Genomic DNA, 20651 nt, shown 5'->3' with positions numbered 1-20651 from the left:
AATTGTCAATTGTTATATAATTTCTCTAGATGAAATAAATTTTGATAAATAAAATCTAACGTTCGTTTTTTAATTGCTGAAAGCCGCAACGGGGGCACTACTTTTCAGTTTTCAATTTAAGAAATTGTAATTAATTAAAAAATAACTTAAATAACTATTAAAAAAATTTTTTATTTCATTTTTTTAATTTGGAATTAATTAATTAATCAATTAAAAGAAATCATTCACTTATTTCGCAGTTTACAATTGAGTATTAACAATGGCGGCGGTTGTGGGAGATGCGGACGGCAGAGAGCGTCAGTATCGGCTCAGCAACCAACGAAGTAAGACGCAATTCCGACAACGGCGGTTATCTCTTTGTCCGGCTTTCTATTTTATGATAAAATTTCGTTTATTTAAGCGTTACTTATTAAAATATTCAATAAATAATATTTATTGACGTAATTAATTGGGAAAATTTATAGAAATAAATATGTTTATTTAAAAAAATAACGGTTTTAAAATTTTGAATTGTCATTCAAGTGTCCGCCATTTTGTTGTTTCAAGCAGTTTTAATTTTAATAGATTGTGTTCGAACATTACAAGTGAAATTTCAGTTTAATAATTAGTTTTTTTTTCTAAATTTGAGTGTTTAATTAAGTGAAATCAATTATTATAAAAAATTTATTTTAAAAAATTCGTACTTTTAATTTTTTTATGTGGAATTTTTTTGTTAAATTTTTTTCATTGTTCTAAAAATTTTTAAAATTGTTAGATGTCTATTAAAGTCAGTATGGTGAAAATTAGAAATCAAAATTAAGTTAGCCATCATCTAAAATTTTTTTTATTAATAAAATTAGCATAAAAAAATTAAATTTCAAAAAACTTTAAAAACTATAAGTGCAATTTTTTATGGTACTGAACTTAGCCGTCAGCTGTCCATTAAAAAAATTTTTTTAACAAATTAATTACAATAAAAAAATGCTTTTAAAAATTTTCATTTATAATTTTTCAACTTCAGTGTCATAATTTTTTAAAAATATTTTTTAGTTCTAATTTAATAATTAAAAAAAAATAAAAAACAAAAAATTTACAATGTCGGCTAACTTTAGTTTTATAAATTATAATAATATCTGAAGTGTAAATAAAGTGTAAAAAAGTGAAGTGTAAATGAGTGATCAGTTCCACGAGTTGAATGACAGCAGCCAAGCAAAGTTGATCCTGATTCTCCAGCAGATAACGGTAGAAAAATAGCAGTTAAGTGATGTTGATAGCAGTTAAATTTAATAATACTAAAGTTACATAAATTTATAATATTCTAAATTTTTTTTAAATTAAAAAATTATAAATTTCTACAAGCTTTAGTATAATTAAATCAGGAAACCCTTCTGCGTATTATTTTTCCGCCGAGGTTTGTTAAAATTTAATACCAATAATTTATTTAAAATTAACGCGCCAGATTTTTGATCGCCCGTGTTTCACAATGCACTGTCGGTAACCCAGAAACTCAGCTTGAGAGCAGAGAGAGACTCGGAAAAACTTTCGCTGATCATCTCCTCAATAGTGAATTAAAATTAAACAAATTATCCCATCTTATAACTCTTATATTTATAACCCGACTTTAAAATAATAATAGTCGTCTTGTTGTCTCTGTTGAGTGAATATAAGCGTTATTCAATAAAGTAAACCACCGAATTTACGTGATTTTATAAATAATACCGACATTTCAAGGTTATGATAACTGAGAATGTAATTAAATTCAGCTTGGAAACACTGTGCGACAATAATATTATTTTATTAAAAATTATCAATAAAAAGTGTTACAACATCAATTAGTTACTTTGTTAATTAAGTAACAAATTACTTAATAATAATTACTGTAAAAAGTGATGAGCTCACAGCAAAGCCCAGCAGCTATGCAGACGAGTGTTGATAGAGAAAAAGTTTACACATGGATAATTGAACTGTCTAATCCAGAGACTCGGCAAAATGCCTTGCTTGAATTGAGTAAGAAACGCGAAGTAGTACCGGACTTAGCGCCTATGCTCTGGCATTCTTTCGGTACAGCAGCCTCTTTATTGCAAGAAATAATAAACATTTATCCGGCAATAAATCCGGCAACGCTTACTGCTCATCAGAGCAATCGGGTTTGTAATGCGTTGGCATTGTTACAGTGTGTTGCCAGTCATCCAGAAACACGTTCTGCATTTTTACAAGTAATTACAATATTTATTATTATTATTATTATAAATATTAATTTGTACTTAATTTTTTAAAAATTAAATTTTTTATAAAATTAATTATTATTATTTATTTTATCTTCTAGGCTCATGTACCGCTATTTTTATACCCATTCTTACACACAGTCAGCAAGACACGTCCGTTTGAGTATTTACGACTGACTAGCTTGGGTGTAATTGGAGCACTGGTTAAAACTGACGAGCAGGAAGTAATTACATTTCTTCTGACCACTGAAATAATTCCTCTCTGCTTGAGAATAATGGAAAGTGGATCAGAGCTCAGTAAAACCGTAGCGACTTTTATTTTACAAAAAATTTTACTTGATGACAGCGGCTTGTCGTACATTTGTCAAACTTACGACAGATTCAGCCACGTCGCTATGATTCTCGGAAAGATGGTCTTATCTTTGGCTAAAGATCCTTCTGCGAGATTACTTAAGCATGTTGTTAGATGTTATTTAAGACTTTCCGATAATCCTAGGTAATAATAATACTTTTATTCTTTAACTAGATACTTTATTTTGTTGAGGATCAGGTGAAATAATTATTTTAAAAAATATAATAGTATTGAAATAAATTACATTTAAGTTATTTAAATAATTTTTCTAATTTTAAAATATCTGCTACTTTGATTTTTATTTAAAATAATTATTTATTTGTTAAAAATTTTTTTAGAGCGCTTTTAGCACTGCGTCAATGTTTACCAGACCAATTACGCGATAACACATTCGCAACTTGCCTGCAAGAAGACAAATCAACGAAACACTGGTTGAACCAATTGCTAAAAAATTTAGAAACAGGACCAATTACTCCACAAACTGGTCCGACTCAACCTGGACAGCCTGATCCTAGGACAATTGGTATGTCGCCGCTTACGTCTTAGATATTACGAAAGAATTGGTAAATAAATCAATAAGTAAAAAAAAAAAAAATACTGATAATTAGTAATTTAAGCATAAGTACGGTAGAAGATAGTTTTTATTATAAAATTTATTGAAGGGCTTGAATTGTGAGTGACTAAATATGTAGAAAAAAAAATAGCTTAAAGTACTTTTAAAATTTTTTATTACATTGAATTTGATAAATAGAAACGAGTGAATAGAGTTTTTAATACAAAATACTGAATGTAAGATATTAAATACACCGGTTTATTAAATGAAAAGCTCTGTTGAATTGAATATAAAAAAAGATATTCGTATTTACTTAAAATTATAAATTATGCTCGTTTGATTTTATATTTATTATTTTTTTTTAAATATTTTTTTTTCGGAAGTACACATATTCAGTTTATTTTACTTATTGAGCTTGTCTGTAAGTTGTATCATGCATTGAAATTTATAACTCGGATAACTTATAATGTAAATAAAAATAAATTGCATGTGTGGTATGGCTTACTGAGAAATTGTTAAGTGGTTACTACAATATAATAAATGCAACGTTTTCTATTCAAATAAAATGTGTAAATAAATTTTATTGAAACATTTGTTTATTTATAATTATTGCTTCACTTAGTTTTTTTAAATTGCATTAATTATCTATATTATAATTAATAATTGTGAAAATTTAGGTATCGGTTTATTGTGCCGGTAGATTTAAATGTTCATTCATAATGTATAAAATATAATTATATAAAACTTTTAAAAAAATATATATATAAAACACTTTAATGCTTGGCGTTGAGTCTTGCAAAAGTAAATTTAATTTAGAAGACTTTTTTAAGGAAAGTATTTTAGATTTTTGTTTTATTTCCTGTATAAAGTAAAAAAAAAATCTTAACAGTAATTTTTAAAAATAAGTATTGAGTTTACTAACGAGTAATGATAATTATTAAGCTTCTTAGAAAATAAATGATCAATCTCCCATTGTGTTTATAAAACTGTTGATAAAAAACTTAAATTGTATTTTAAAAAAATTTTTACTCATTATAAAATATGTTTTTTAATCTAAGAATAAAATAAAAATGTTAAAATAATTTTTCGGTATAAAATATATTCCCAGTAGATAAATAAATATTTAATTTCAGAGTTAATTGAGTTATATTTAAACTGAAATAAAAGAAACATACATTTAAATAATAAATCAACAGTTAATAAAAACAATGAGTTATTTTAAATTCTTAATCAAGTTATTTAAAGCGTCTGCTGTATAATAAAATTAGCGTTTGCTCACTGCCTCAATTATTTAGTCTTATATAAATTGAAATTAATTATAAATTATTAACTGATCAGTTGATATCTGACGATTATTAATAATAGTATATTTTGATATTCTCAAATGTGACTGTAACTTGTTATAAAACAACTGTTTTCAATAATTAAATAGTATATGTAATTGATATATTTTTAATTATTAAGTAAGAACAAATACTTATATTTGTGTACAGCTATTGGACAATTTTATTTTTAATATACTTTTTAAATTTAATATTTTAGTATTTAATTATATAAGATACGAAAATAATGGCTATGCATCAATATCTTTCATAGTATCGAGTTCTCTGTCATTCTGAAATTATAATAAACAACAAAATAAAATAAGTGTAATTTTAATATGTGATGAAAATTTATAACTGATTAATAAATACCGGCTTTGAGGGTTTGTTTCGAAACAATAGCCAATGTACTATCGGTGTATACAATTTTTTATCCTTATATTTAGTTTTATTTCCTCCCGTAAATCCTGAAACAATCACTCCAACGATAATGGTCGACAAAAATCCTATGAATGTGTACGAGAGATACGAAATTCGGTACAAAATAAAAGGTTCCAAGCTGAAAGATTTATATTTGTTCTAAATAAAACACTTTGGAATTTAATATCACCTGTGAAGAATTTTAAACTCAGTATTTTTTGATTTAAATATTTATTGCGATTTTTGTTTATTTGAAAAAGTATTTTATTATTATTATTATTATGCCAAAATTCAGATATTTTCGAAAGTTTTGCCGATTTTCGCAGATTCAAAGTGCTTGAGTGAAAATATTTATCAGGAAATTTCTACGCTGCCGAGAAAAAATTTGTTGAGACGTATTCTCTAAGACTTAGTGCGTAACGTAAAAATTTACTCTGCCAAGTTATTGATTTAATTCTAAATGAGGGTAATGTTTTAATTAATGATTCTTAATTACCGGAAATTTTTCCAATTATCAATCACAATAATTCGCATTATTTAAAAAAAATCAAAAGCACAATTTAAAGTATAAAAAAAACAAAATAATTAATTAATTTACCTTGATGAGTTATTAACAACGGAAGTATTAACGATATTATGCAATAAATCTTCTGGACACCCTTCAATAGATACCTGTTTTTTCGGAAAATTAATTACCCCGCTGGATATCAACGCTTGAGAATTAAACGATATCCATGCGACGATACTCATACTTGTCACTGCACCCGTCAATACACCCTTTAATTATTTTATCAATTAATTTCACGGTCTAACTCATTAGAGTTTTACTCACGATTGAATTCGCGTTGGGAAAAAACATTCCTAGTGTGAAAATTCACAATATTGGACCTCTAGTTATCGCCGTCCAACTTCTCGTAGTCTGAAAAAAAAAAAATTTAATAATCTTTAAGGGTAATTAAAAAATAATTTAATTTTTAAAATTACTTGAAAAATACTTTGTAGTTTTTCCACAAGAAATACCAATCCCGTGCATATAACGCCGATGATAACGGCCAACAATCTTATGAGTCGAGTAGCAGCTACCGGCGACAATGGTTTTTTTATCCATGGCTTAATAATATCTTCGTAAACTAATCCAGACATACAATTTAATCCCGTAGACATTGTACTGCAAAAAATATTACTTTAGTTTCATCAAACCTTCTGATACATTTTTTTTTTTATAAAATTTCCAGTTTGCTACCGACAATATATTTTATTTAGCTCCGCTTTTTTTAATTGTAATTAGCGTAGCTCGTGTTTGAGGCAAAGCGCTTTAATGTTTGTAAACAAAACTACATTGTTATTAAAGTTTACTTTTTACAGTGAATGTTATTACAAGTGTAATTTTTTAAATTGTGGAAAATCCCTTTGTTGACATGCCGCTCGATTAGCGGGTACGGCAATTGCGGATAAAACGCTTTTTTCTTATTAAATTTATTTTAAACAATTATTAAACTAGTTATGCATTTTTCTCAGTTATTATCATTAATTAATTCAATAAAATTGAATTAAAGTGTACAAAATTATATAAAAATAATTACCTTAAAGCTGCGCTAAAAATACTTGCAATAAATATCCCCGGTAATCCTGAAATTGATTTACTTATTTTCATCACAAATAGCGGCAATAACTGATCTGCTTTATGGATTTGCTAATTGAAAAAATGTATTTTTAACATAAAGTACTTAGATAATTTGATATTGAACACTAACTTGGGTCGTTACTGGGTCACAGTCGTAAAATGCTGCATAAATCATTAATCCCAAGTAAAATGTAATCAAGTCGACACATACTATTCCAATTGACATGATCATTATCGTTCTATAATTAAGCTTTTAATTAATAAATCGATGGTACATTTTTAAAAAAACTTACACTCTAGATTTTTTTATATCAGAGATCGCGAGATATCTTTGAACAGTTATTTGACTGACGGCGCTCTCCGAGAGTGCATGGAAATAGCTCCCAAATACAGTTGACCAAAAAGTGTGTCTTATCGTCGGGTCAAAGTTCATACTACCGAAAAAAATATTATATATTTATTGATGTCAAATATTTTTTATTCACTAGGATAAAGTGATTAAATTACTTAAAAAATTCAATTCTCCCTGACTCGTCGTTTCTTTTCCATACTTTAGCGACTCCGCCGACCTGATAAGTTCCGACAATACATATAGTTATAGTACCACAATACATTACAAGGGTTTGAATAGTGTCTGTCCAAACGACCGCTTTCAATCCACCCTGAAACAAACAATTTCTCATTGTCACCTCTGCAATCGCTACTGAGTAATGGTTTATTTAAATTTCACCCTTTTTTTTTCGTCTGTTTACTGTTCATACTTACTAACGTCGTGTAGAAAATACAAACAAAGTACACGACTGTTGTTAGAATGTTGAAATTTATTCCAGTCACTTGGTGAAGGGATATTGTTGGAACGTACATTATTATTGGTATTAACAAAAACTACAATAATAAATTTAAAAGTTATTAAAAGTAGACTGTAAAACTCACTTGGATTCCGGTTAATTTTTAGTTTCAAACAGTAAAAATTTCCGTGTATTAAAAAATTTCATATCATTTTTTTGTATCTTCAATATTTGATCCAGAATTTTGAATTGAAAGTTAAACATTCTAAACTTTAAGAAATCAACTAATTTTAGATTTAATAATAATAATAAATTTTATACCATATCAATAATAAAAATTGAAGAGCCCAAAACTTTGACATAACGATTGAATCGAAGTTCCAAATACTAAAAAAATAAAAACTTTATTCGTATCAATTCCCTGATGTTCTTTCATTCTGTTTATTATTCATAACTAAAAATAACACATACATTATATTAATAAATTGGTATTTTATTTACTATACCTCATACGAAGAGGAGACCTCCAGTCGATAAAAAACCGGCAAAAAAGCAAATATCGAAGTTAAACAAACTAGAACTTCTGGTATGAGTGCTGTCAATATCTGGGTTCCGAAAACGTATATCTCTTCGGTGAATCCCAGTAGCGACGTACCGGATACCCAACTTAGCATACAGTTAAAAAAGTTTAAATCCGAGCGGGAAGAGCGATAAGAAATATAAATATAAATAAAAATAAATCAGTTATCTCGAAATTTACCTGGCAATCAGAGACATACTGACGGGAAAAACGGACATTTTCAGTCCGCCAGCGAGATACTCCTTGACAGCATCCGGATTTTCGCGGCCTCTGTATGCGTGATACACACCAACGACCGCGGATATTCCGAGCATTGAACCGAATACACAGTAATCAATAAAAGTGAATGTAACTTTATCGAGCTCTGGATCCATTTTTCCGAGATTTCAATACCCGGATTAAAATAACAATACAATAATAAAAATGAAAATGAAAGAGTACAACTAACCGTGCAGTGCCAACTCGAGAATATAAATGAAATTCATCAGCTCGTGTTAAGCACAATTGAATAATTGCCTAATGTAACTAACAATTCAACTTTACTCTTTGAAATTATTATTCGTCGCATTAAATAATAATTATGATAATTTATAATTTTTATTTCAACTCACGAATTTGTGAATTTAAAAAAATAAATTTAATATTTCGGTCTTTTATTAATACTTTTTCCTTTTACAGAAACTAATTTCCATTTTGCGGTACTGTGACATACGGTACTTACAGCTTAGCACATTTACTGGCATCATATTTTCATTTGACCGGAGATTACATAGTACAGCGTGAATATACTCGGGTTTATGTATCTCCAGTGTTGAATGTAAAAGATATACATAGGACGAGGGAATTGAAGAAACTTTTCGTTTAGTTGCTCTCTGTACTAAAACTACTCTGTACCTCTGTACGTGTATTATCACCACAGTTTCCATTACATCTCTCGGTGTCTTAATTATATACAGCTTGTTCTTTGACGATCGACCTTCGAATCATGGCAGAGTTAAAAATTCAACAAAAAGTAATTTAAATTGCTCTATATTTAAATTTATATAAATTTTTTATTAACTAACTGACGTCGCTTCAAGGTTAATTGCGTTCTGTAAGCAAAAAAAAATGGTGATTTAATTTTTTATGGAAACTTATTAAGATATTTATATCTAGCGATTGATTTAATTAAATTTAATTTAATTTATTTATTTATTTACCGTTTTCTTTGATCTCGAAGGCAAGAGACAGTGTATGACTGGGGTGTAGAGTTTCTTGTCTTCGCTTTTATATTTATTAGGACCAGTAAGCCAGGAGACAAATAATCCAATAATGATAGCCGTGAGAAAACCAACCCACGTGTACCAAAGATACGACATTTGGTAGAGAAAAAAAGGCGCCTGGCTGTAAAGTAATAATAATAAATAATAACGAGAAGAAAAAGAATGTTGGTAATTAAAAAAAAAGGGTGTACTTTACTTAATAGTGTCCTTAATTAATGTTGCATTAGCAGCAGCGGCTTGTAAAATTTCCGAGCATCCTTCAACGGAGACCAGTTTTTTCGGAATCTTAATAATACCATTCGAAAGTGCTGCTTGAGTACCTAACGAGATCCAAGCTACAAAATGTAGACTAACTAAAGCTCCGACTAGCGCGCCCTGTTTCAGAAATTACCAATTTACATTTCAATCAAATTCAAATTCCCTCGGATAGGAAGGAAATTTATTTTACTTTACTTTTATTTATTTTTAAAGTTACTTCACTCTCTTTGTATCAGATAAATCATTATCGATTAAAGCGAGCTTAAGTGTTTAATCACGTTTTAATTTGATTTATTCGAGCGCTAGAATAGAGAGGATATCGACCAAAGACATTGCATTATTCATTTGTAATTTTAGTTTTAATTTATATATGTTTACTCGTGTGGAATATACATTACCGTTGAATTTGCACAGGGAAAAAACATCCCCAGGGTAAAAATTCCGAGCAACGGTCCTGCGGTTATTCCGGATAAACTTTTTCCCGCCTGAAATTAATATTTTCATTATTAACGGCAATTATTATTGAAGATATGAAAATTTTACATTAAATAAATTTATATTACAAATATTATTTATTTAAACAAAAATATAATTCGTAAAATATACCTGAATTAAACTGCTGAGTTTCTCAGCCAGAAATACTAAAGCTACACAGATAATCCCAATGAATATAACCATGAACTTCATAACCCGACTGGCAGCCACCTGGGACAAAGGCTTCTTCATCAGTGGTTTAATCATATCCTCATAAATGACGCCAGACATTGAGTTTAATCCCGTCGACATGGTGCTAATATTAACAATGACATATTTTTTTTTTTATAAAATATTTTCAAGTATGTAATTAATTGATTTAAAAAATTGATGGGAGTTTTTTTTTATTAAAAAAACAAATCTTGAAACTCTAGTTTAAGTCGCACCGAAAAAAAATAAAATAAGTCCAAGATTCTTTTAGTTATTTAAACGTCAGAATTTTCTCCAAGTTACTGATTAAAAAGAATAAAAATCGTTGACTTTTTTTACTTCCGAGTTCTCGAGGAACAAATTACAGCACTAATCCGTTGGTTGCCTTCGAAAGCTCAAGGTTTCGGGTGGACTACCATCAACAGTATCCTACAATTTCTAACCGAATTATGCCCATTTTTACCAGCGACCTTTCTGTGATTTAATTATCCGGAAATAAATCGCCGCAGAAAAATAAGATAATTGACGTTAAAAAAAACTCGGGAAGTTATTGAAGTGAAAATTTTTCCAATAATTAAAAAATTAATTTATCTTCAATCATTTTAAATCTGATTAAATAATTTTCCGAATTTTAATCTTTTTTTTTCCATTAATAAAATCGAAAATAATTGAATTTTATGAAAATGTTGATGTTAATAGAATATTGGAAAACTGTTAAGCTTAATGAGTAAATAATAGAATAATGTTTTGTAATTAAGTATAAAAAAAAGGCATTGCTATTAGTGTAGAGGGCAATTTATCGGGATAATGCATAGTTATTAAGGCTTATCATTATATAGTGGACGTAATAAATAGCTAAAGTGTATTTATGCGAGGTAATATACCTTAAAGCTGCGCTGAATACGCCAGAGACAAAAAGTCCCGGTAATCCTGGAATTGACTGGGCTATTTCCATTACATAAAATGGCAGCAACTGGTCTGCTTTATTAATTTGCTGCAAACAAAGTAAATAGTTAATCAATTTTCTCTAATTTCCAAAGATCCGAGTTTTATTTACAAAAATAAAAAAAAGTAGCTTAATGCTAGTGAAGAAGATTAGATAAAAAATCAATAAAATTCAATTGAAATTCAATGCTATGGAAATGAATAGCGTGAATTGAATGCTGACGATGGAAAAAAAATATCAATCGTTTTCAATCAAAAGTTACATGGATTAAAAAAGTCCTCTTTATTATTTTTTAGTTTTATATTTTTTTAATTAAATTTCACTACTTACTTTGGTGATGACCGGGTCGCAGTCGTAGAAAGCCGCGTAAATAAGGATCCCCGTGTAGCAGCTCAATGAGACAATAGTTATTATCCCGACGGCCATTATCATGATGGTGCTAAAGAAATTAAAAAATTAATATTGTAATATTTTATTTTATTCTGTTTTATTTTATGAGGCTTTAATGAATAGTTAGTGGTAAAGTTTGCTACTAAAAGAAAAGTTTTTAATATAAAGGAACTGACATATTGGATTTCTTCAAAGTTGGCATCGCGAGACAACGTTGAACCATAGCCTGGTTGACTGAGCAAGTGGCGAGCCAGTTCAAGTAGTTTCCAACAACTACAGTCCAAAAAGTATGTCTCACAGTCGGGTTTGGGTCCATACTGGAATTAAATTTCAATTTTAATTTATTATTATTATTTTCTGAAAACTACTTAAAAAAAATTTTAGTTTTTCAAAAAGAAAAGTAGTTAAAAAAAAAAAAAAAAAAAAACTTCGGGACAATAATTATCAATACTTATCGACAGCCGTAAGCTCTCGATAAAATCCTTGGGCAACGTCTTACTCATTTAGCCGTCTTAAATTGTTAGGGATGTGAAAAAATAAAAGCAAAAGTAAACCTAAAACTAAAACTAAAACTAAAAGTACGGTATCGGTATTTCAGACACCGAGACAGTAACGTCTCATTAAATTAAAAAAATTTCTTCTTATTCTAACAAACAGCTAACGGAAATAAATGTGTCTCAACAAAAATCGATAATTACTTAAAGAACTCGATTCTTCCGGTAATGAAGTTTCTTCTCCAAACTTCTGCGAACCCGCCAACTCTTATTGTCCCAAGAACAGCGACGATAATAACTCCGCCAAACATAACAACTGTTTGAATAGTATCCGTCCAAACGACAGCCTTCAATCCACCCTGAAGAAATAAAATAATATATAAATATATTGGCGCAAATGATAAATTGTAAACATATATATGTCGAGATTAATGATGAATGTGACGTTTGTTAATGAATTGACTGGTTACTTCCGTGGATCTAGTAGTAATATATCTACATAGATGATGATAATCTATAAATACGAAATGTATATTAAAGTTTATAGTATAAATCGAAATAACTCACCAGTGTCGTGTAAAAGATACAAACAGCGCAGACAAGCGGCGCGACTACGTGAACATTTATTCCAGTGACTTGATTGAACGCTAGCGCCGGGACGTAGACTACTAGCGGTATGTAAAGCAGCTGTAATTGCAAATCCCAATTATTTTCGAATCAACGCACTTATTTAATGTCAGATGGTATCAAGAATGAGAGAGAAGAATTGAGAGAAGTCTGTTTGTTTCAATGATTGTTTTACTCTCACGCATTCTTTTAATTTAGCGACGTTCTAGCTCTACTTAGTCAATTACTCAGGATGATCCTATCCGCGTACGACAATGATCTTGACGGACGGTGGATCGAGGCTAGTGATTTTGTACGTTGACCTCATTTTTACACGGATGCGAGGGCTGTTGTTATGAAGATAAATGTGACATTTGAATTTGACATTTTAAACACCCTTTAATTTTAATCGCTCGTATTTTTTCTAAACTTTATTTTGTGTACTTTAAGTTTGGTTGAAAAATAGTTTTTAACAATTATTTTCTTACCATTTTTATTATGAATATTATTGAGCCTAGGAGACGGACGTAGTTGTTGAATCGCAGTTCCAAGTACTGAAAATTTTTTTATTAGTACTGCATATTTATTTTTTTTTTGTGGAAATTCAAGTTAAATTTTGAGAAAACCTCATAAGACGATGTGATTTGCAGACCGTAGAAAACTGGTAAGTAAATTATCGCCATTGTCAGGGAAACAAACGCGTCTGCGATTATCACCGACCAGTATTGTGTTCCGTAGACGTACATTTCTGCTGGTAGACCTAGTAGAGCGATTCCTGATATGTAACTACAATTTTAACATATTAGGCAATTAAAAATTAGATAATTTTACAAGAGTAAGACTTTGCCAAATTTACAAATTAAAAAAAAAATTTTTAAATAAAAAAATTTAATTTAAGAATTTTTAAAATCCAAAAATGTCTTAATTTTTTTATTAAAAATTTTTATATAATTACCAAAAGTTAAAATTCAGCTTTAAAAATAAAATTATTCATCAAAATAACAATTATATCCCTGGAATCAATAAAAAAATATTTACCTAGCGATTAAAGACATACTGATAGGGAAAATAGACATTTTTTGGCCGCCTATCAGGTACTCTCTTACAGCGTCAGGATTGCTACGTGCTTTGTAAGCATGATAAACACCAACAAATGCAGAAACTCCTAACATGAGTGCAAAAACAACACAATCTATTAAATCAAACGTCCGTTTTTCATCCATTGTTAAGGTGGAAAAAACCCAATCACTTATTTATTTCTCGCTTCAAGCGAATATATTGGTGTATATAGTTCGAGATTGTGTTGCGATTAGATTGACAATTGACAAGCACTCTTATTACTCAATGTAGACATCTCGAGCAACTAAACGAAACGGCTACACTACACTGGTCACGAACCGGGTCGAGCAGATTATGCTACTTGTGTGCCTGTGCACAGATCCACCGCAACAGATTATTGAATAATTGCCCATACGAGTCTCTTTCTTCTCCTCTCTTTCATTCCATATCCAATGTTAAGAGTATTCACTGGTGTACGTTTAGTTGTGAATTTATTAATTATGACTTATCATTACAAGACATCTAAATAATTGTCAGTGAATTAACAATCCACAATTGGTGATCGGTAGCTTCAGAATGCTTCAGATGAAGCAATTATTAAATTATTTATTATTCAATATTCCTGCAAAAGCATTCTCCGGTGCGTAGTTGTAAAAATGTCTCTCGACATGATTGTGCTTATGCAAGTTAATGCAATCAAACAAATTGGAAATTCTGATGCGCTAGGCACAATAGCAAGAAGTGGAAGCGAGAGTAAACTAATAGCGATGCAAGTACATTCACCATTTAGAGACACCGAACGTTGCTGGGTGGCCTAATCGGATTCCACCGCGTTCCACGAGGCAAATACACACGATAGCCACTGCTACACTCACCACACTGACACCAACTTCCAAGCAAACAATAACACCCTATTGCCGATAACGAACGACCACACTGGAGAAATGCATCGTCGGCGATGCACATGATAATAGTGATTGAACATGCCATCACTCGATTAATTGTTTAATATTCCGTACTCTCCATTATTTTCAATTACTCATTATTGTAATTATCTTCAAACTTTACTTCGCTGCAAGTAATCTCAATTTTGTTGAATTTGGGTTTCTTAAAAAGGCATTTTGGTTTAAAATTCTTGAAAAATTGATTTTTTTAAAGTTCAAACCTTAAAGGAAATTTTCTAACAAAGATATTTTTAAATTTTCCGACATTAGCCTTCAGTAATTTATCGGACTTTTAATTTTTATAATTGATATTGATAAAAAATTAGAAAAATAAATGGATTTTTAATCTTTAAGAAAATTAAATAAATTCTCAGATGTTTATTGACAATTCTAAAAATTAAATTAATTAACGGGAGATAAATGGTTGATGCATAAAAATATTTCAAGCCCATATTGAGAAATAAAAACAATTCTCGGAGATTATTTTAATTTAAATTAAATTTAATGATTTTTATTCGAAATGTTGCATCGGTTTTCTCTTTATTTTTCATTGAGTTGCTTCAGTACGTAACGCATGAATGACTCAAACGAATATCAACTAGATCGCTGATTGGAGTAAAAAAACTGTTGTAGAACGACTGGCTTGAAAAAAACACATTCAAATAAAATAATTGGAAAAAAAACGTATGTATGAAGAATAAACACCTGATTTGATGTGTTTCGCATTTTGCTTTCGGTAAATAAAAAAAAATATAAAATAAAATAGAATAGAACAGAATAAAATTATTTTTATGTAAAAATTTATAATTTAATATTTACACCGGTCTGCTATTCGGTGCTCTTTGAGTGAATTATTTATGAGATAAATAAATGCATTAAATACTGAAATAATGTATAGAGAGCAGCATTTGCCACTTTTCACAACTATAATCTCACTCGTTCGAAATACAAAGCCGGTTTAAAGTTCCTTCCGAAGTAAGTCTAGATGAAATACAAAAAGCAAAACAAAATAGAATAAAGTAAAAAAAAAAATAAAATAAAATAAAATCAAAGTTGAGAAAAAAAAATGTTCATACAAGTTGAAGTAGATAGGATAGAAGAGGAATGTATAACAAACGAAAATGCAAAGTATATATCTTAACAGCGACTAAACTTTCTTGCCTTCTGTCTTCTCATTCAGCACTCAAGGCTGTTACGGACAGAATATACTCAGCTACCGCAATCTTGGGTCAAATATAAAGCCCGCACCAGTGTAAAGCCAAAACCACGCGGAATTCATCCTCTGCACAGAAATATGCTTCCAAAAGTTTTATGTAAAAAATGAGACAAAAATGTAAATAAAAGTAGGCTGATTAAAATCCTCATCTTTGACTCTTTGTCATTAAAATAACGTGCATGATAAATTAACAAGAAGCTTTTTTTAATGAAATTTTCTACACCGTGAAGGGAAAAAATATGTTAAATACCTGACCCTGCAGGATATTCCTGAAACATCTCGCTAGATCATCTGTGGAAAACTGATAAAAACTTGATTTCTTAAAATTAATAACTTTCAAGTTTTATATTTAAAAGTTATTTATTTTTGAATATATCGTTAAAAAAATAAAGCATAAAAATTAAAGATACAAATATTTACATATTAAATTTTAATTTGAATTTCTAATGGTACTAAACAGACCATAAACTTCTCTGATAACAAAATTATTTGTGTAAATGTTTTAGCAGAGAAAATAAAAGACCAGTTTATTAAATTATCGGAAAATTAAGTGGTCTGACGAAAGAGGTTTTATACTACTTAAACCGACTCTGATTATATATCAATATATACAACCATCTTCTATATAATATATCCTTTCGTTTACACGCATGGATACACTGAAGAATTGAATTTAAAATTTTTTAACCCAAGCAATAATGTTTTGTGGTTCATCATATGTCATGAACTTTGACTCTTGAAATAAAATAGCCTATTTGTGAATTTTTCATATTTCTGTGCTGAGACATTCTGGAAAGTAAATATCGAGCATAAATAAAATAAAGACATACGCGAATGGATCTCAAGTCTTGCGTTTGGGAAAAAAATTTTCCGAGACAAAATTTAATTTCGCAAACTTATTTTTTGTCACAGAACATGAAAAAAGTTTCCCGTGCAGTGTGGATTCTTGGGTTATTGTATTTTTTTCTCATTTTACGGCTTATCGTACTTTATTTTCTCAGATTTTTCGATCTTATATTTACGTAAATTTTTCCCGGTATATATTATTATCAAAGTTTCGGGGAAAATATAATTTCCAGGAGAGTGCATTTCCCTGTGTTACTTAATAGACCGGCTTGGCAACGAGGTTAAAAACTATTATAAATAACTAAAAAAAAAAAAATAAATAAAGAAAATATAATACTTATGTGTAGTTAATGGAAATTCCAGATATTTATTTTTGAGAGTACATATTATTAAAATAAAAAAAAAAAAAAGTAGAGGATAGAAATGAAATATTAAAAAGCATAAAACGCTGGTGGGTTCAAAAAATTCGTAGCTCTCCAAGTAAAGAGTTCATATACATTGTACAAAGAAGGAATATCAAAATATTACGTGTTCCATTGTTCAATATATGTATCTAGCTTACGGCAGTGCTGTATGACTTGTCAGCAATTCTGTGACATCGATTCATTCATAATCCACAACGAGAACGCATTGTGCACTGTTAACCTTTTTTACCATTTTTTATAATCGTAAAGCGAGTATATGTCGCATCGTTTTTTAATTTTCAATATTTCAGTCCTCGAGATTTATAAACTATTGAATATTTTACACCCTATGAATATCGAATTTTAGTAATAGTTTTAAATATTTTGAATTTATTATTTTCAAAAATTTATTCAAATTTCTTTATCTAATAAATTGCAGCACTCTCGCCGGTCACGCGAGAAATTGATTTCAGTTTTTTAAACTCATTGTTTTTATGACAATTTTTATTTTACAGAAAAATTCAATTGTTGAGTAGAGAATAAAATTTTATTAACTCAAAAAAATAATTATTTTGTATTGATCTAAAATTCTATTTAACTGTAACCATAAAAAGAAATTTGAATCTAATTAACCCCCACAAAAATTAGATTATTGAGATCGAAAAGAGCCAAAGACTAACATAAAGAAAAGTTCTCAAGAGTTAATGAAATTCTTATGAGGTTTATTAACTTAAATCTTCCAGAGTGGATAGATTCGGCTTATTGCTGAGAAATTTTCTGTCAAATTAATTTTAGTTAAAATTTTTTATCCTGTAAAAAAAGTTTACCGTTATCTCAACCCCTTTTTTATCCCCTCTTTTCGATTATTTTTCAAGCTAATTTGAATAATTGACATTATACGGATGATGGATGCGTTTGACAGGGTGCGGTGACATTGTATAATCACTTGTTACTTCCTCCTATCTTCCTTAGACTCCTCCTCATATTATAATAAGTATACAACAATTATTATTATTGCTATCGTCTAGCAACAGCTGAAGGGCCTCGCCCCGAAGCGAAAGACTTCTGACATGAGACAAGCGACATCACCGAGTTATTGATATCTTTCCATTTTTGGAATATCAAGTAGCTGTTTTTAACTTCCCGAAATTAAAATCAATTTTTTTTATAAAAAAAAAAATTATTTATTATTATTAATAGAATAAGCGAAATTTTGTGGCCAGTGTATTTATATGATAAAATAGGTTTTGATAGTTAAATTTAGTATCGTTGGAAAAGTCTTGGCCTGAAGCTGTGCTTTTTCAAAGTTTCATATGCTTTTCTAAAACAGTTTATTTATTATGATAAGTTTTCGAAGTAGTTATAAATAGATTAAAATTTAGCGATAAACAAAATTTGTTTATTTATTTATTTTGTTTTGTCCACATCAATGTGGTTATATGTCAAAAATTAATCTACATAATTAAGAGACTAAGAGAAATTTATTATCAAAAAGGTCTTGATAAGAATTAGTGCCTTTTAGTTTTATATATTTTTCAGTAGTCAATTTTTTTATGTAAGGTTTTTGGAAGAGTTTTTAATAATTTTTTGGTTCTATAAATTTTTTTCGTCACATTTGTTCATCAAATTATTTGTAATTGATCCTGTGATAGCACTATTATTTTTCAAATTTATTTAAAAAGTCCCCAAGCTATGGGTAGAGTTATAAATATGAAAAAATCATTAAGCCAAAGCTTTCTTATTCATAATTCGTAAATCTCGGCAACCGCATAGTGACTGCAGGTTGCTAGTTATTATTATTATTGTCACTTTTAAAAATTTAATAGTTGTATACTCATAAATATAAATTAAAATATCAAAATTGTTCGAAGCGAAGCATATAAAATTTGATAAGATACAATATATACATCTGGGAGACATAATTCAAGTTTTAAAGAGCTATTACTTTTAAGTAGCAGTAAAACTATCAATACAACTATGATAATAAAAAAGAGGCGACCCCTAAGCCTGGAGAAGAGAATAGGAGGTAACCAGAGAGAGTAAGATAGATGAAAAAAGTAAAAAGTAAGATAAAGTGAGCTTGCAATTCGGCTCGTTTGTGATATAGATCAGATCTTGGTCGGAAAGTTAGTATAGGTCGCAGTAGTAGTTGTAGGCGTAGGTTTCCGTGCCAAAACGACTAGCGACATATCACGCGGGACTCGAGGCTCGACGACGGTGTATGGGTGTGGAGGTGGGTGTAGATATCCATCCTCGGATCTATCTCGTTTACGTCAATGATCCCTCTAATCTCGAGTGCCATCAGGAGCGAATTATCTTGACACACCCTAATACTACTACACGGGAACCGGAGGTACGAGTTAGAGTTGAGTTAGAGTTCGCTGAAAAGACGAAGATGAGCTGGAAAACACCGGATGAGAAAGACCCTGAGTGTGACACGGCCTTGCATATCGCGAGGTATTATCTTAACATTCTGGTGCAGTTCGTAAACTACATATCGATCCAACTTTCGCTTCGTCAGTCTTCATATGTTTCCTCTCGCTCGAGACTCCGCCAACCAACTATATTTGTATTTTTATTATTTATGTTATCTCTTAATATATAACGCTTAATATATAAAATTCACAAAACTTTAGTTTACATTAAGAAAGAGTTTGTAAATTGAGTAAAGCTCTTTACTGTTTTAATCATTTTCTACGGAAATTATCATAAATTATAAATTACTTAAATCTTTCTACTTAATATTTTAATTATTTATATTTTTCGTTCAAAACTTTTGACTTAATTGCTGAGTTTACTTTTTAATTGTTAATAATTATTATTCACGGTAAAAATTAATATTAAAAAAATTTAGATTATAAATATCATTTTTTTTTTCACTTGTATATTCAATATTTGGCGGAATTCTGATTTCAAACTTCTCACACACAGTTTTTATCGCAACTTTTTAAATTGGAAATTTACACCACTTCAAAGATTAAATTTTGACAAAGAATGTAAATATAACTTCAAAAAGCTAATTAAATTTGTTCATTAAGCGATAAAAAAAAAGTTAACTCTCCGAATTGGAATTAGTTTTTTGTATTCAAAATATTTTACGCGGTTTAATCTCATGAATAGGATCATAGAAGGCTAATTAAAAGTTTGTCTGTAGCAGTGGTTACCTGGGTACCATTCAAACCGGATTTATCGGTTAGGAACACTTGGAGTACCATATGGACTATAAATTCAAAAATACTGCCTCCAAATTTCAATAGTTTGAACCAATAAATCATTATTTTCGACATGATTAAAATTTTCTAACGTTACAGCCCCGCCGGGAATTTTTTTATAAACAAAAATATTTTTCTGCTATTAATAAATCATTCATTTACATTCAAGGAATTTTTATTCATCGAACTGGCCGGAAATATATATATAAATGAAAAATTCCGGTGAGATATAGCTCGATGAATATTTCAGACCGGATAAAGTTAAACGTCGAAAAACGAAAAATCATTGCAGATTCTTGTAAGAGGATTTCAAGCGGATGCTTTTCTGGTAATTTGTTATTTATAATGAAACTAATAATAGGGGAATAAAAACGTGAAAATAGTTTTTAAAGATTTTTAATTTCGAGAAGATTTTAGCTTTTTTATTCTTTTCGTAAATTTTTTTTTCAATAACAATGAGCTTTTATACAAGTGTACTTCCAGCTGT

General features: G+C 29.3%; 2 protein-coding genes across 2 annotated transcripts; one reads left to right on the top strand and one right to left on the bottom strand.

Annotated features, from left to right (window-relative positions):
* Positions 1 to 1534: 1534 nt before the first annotated feature.
* Rcd-1 (Required for cell differentiation 1) lies at positions 1535 to 3870 on the top strand. The gene is made up of 3 exons (XM_074253288.1): positions 1535 to 2195; positions 2306 to 2700; positions 2895 to 3870. Exons 1-3 carry the CDS (start codon positions 1869 to 1871, stop codon positions 3100 to 3102), a joined length of 930 nt encoding a protein of 309 aa, XP_074109389.1. The 5' UTR covers positions 1535 to 1868; the 3' UTR covers positions 3103 to 3870.
* Positions 3871 to 4220: 350 nt separating this feature from the next.
* Positions 4221 to 13808, bottom strand: LOC141535202 (uncharacterized). The gene is given in 25 exon segments (XM_074255034.1): positions 4221 to 4724; positions 4804 to 4990; positions 5450 to 5628; positions 5684 to 5770; positions 5836 to 6019; positions 6435 to 6544; positions 6606 to 6714; positions 6769 to 6909; positions 6983 to 7137; positions 7241 to 7360; positions 7585 to 7650; positions 7770 to 7929; positions 8024 to 8220; positions 9043 to 9226; positions 9302 to 9480; positions 9762 to 9848; positions 9970 to 10153; positions 10932 to 11041; positions 11324 to 11432; positions 11560 to 11700; positions 12082 to 12236; positions 12445 to 12564; positions 12972 to 13037; positions 13110 to 13269; positions 13522 to 13808. Coding segments are annotated over 25 exon segments (3417 nt in total). The 5' UTR covers positions 13707 to 13808; the 3' UTR covers positions 4221 to 4682.
* Between the last annotated feature and the right edge of the window lie 6843 nt (positions 13809 to 20651).

The sequence above is a fragment of the Cotesia typhae genome, unplaced genomic scaffold (assembly GCF_013202065.1).
Source record: "Cotesia typhae breed Kobodo isofemale line unplaced genomic scaffold, CoteBio_Ctyphae scaffold_13, whole genome shotgun sequence".
Taxonomy (NCBI): domain Eukaryota; kingdom Metazoa; phylum Arthropoda; class Insecta; order Hymenoptera; family Braconidae; genus Cotesia; species Cotesia typhae.
The sequence above is the reverse complement of the archived record's forward strand: the minus strand, read 5'-3'. Positions and strand labels throughout refer to the sequence as shown.

Coding starts and splice junctions, on each gene's coding strand:
- Rcd-1 (XM_074253288.1), top strand. CDS start 1,869: ATGAGCTCACAGCAAAGCCCAGCAGCTATGCAGACGAGTGTTGATAGA. Junction 2,196..2,305: donor CACGTTCTGCATTTTTACAA/GTAATTACAATA, acceptor TTTATCTTCTAG/GCTCATGTACCGCTATTTTT. Junction 2,701..2,894: donor AGACTTTCCGATAATCCTAG/GTAATAATAATA, acceptor AAATTTTTTTAG/AGCGCTTTTAGCACTGCGTC.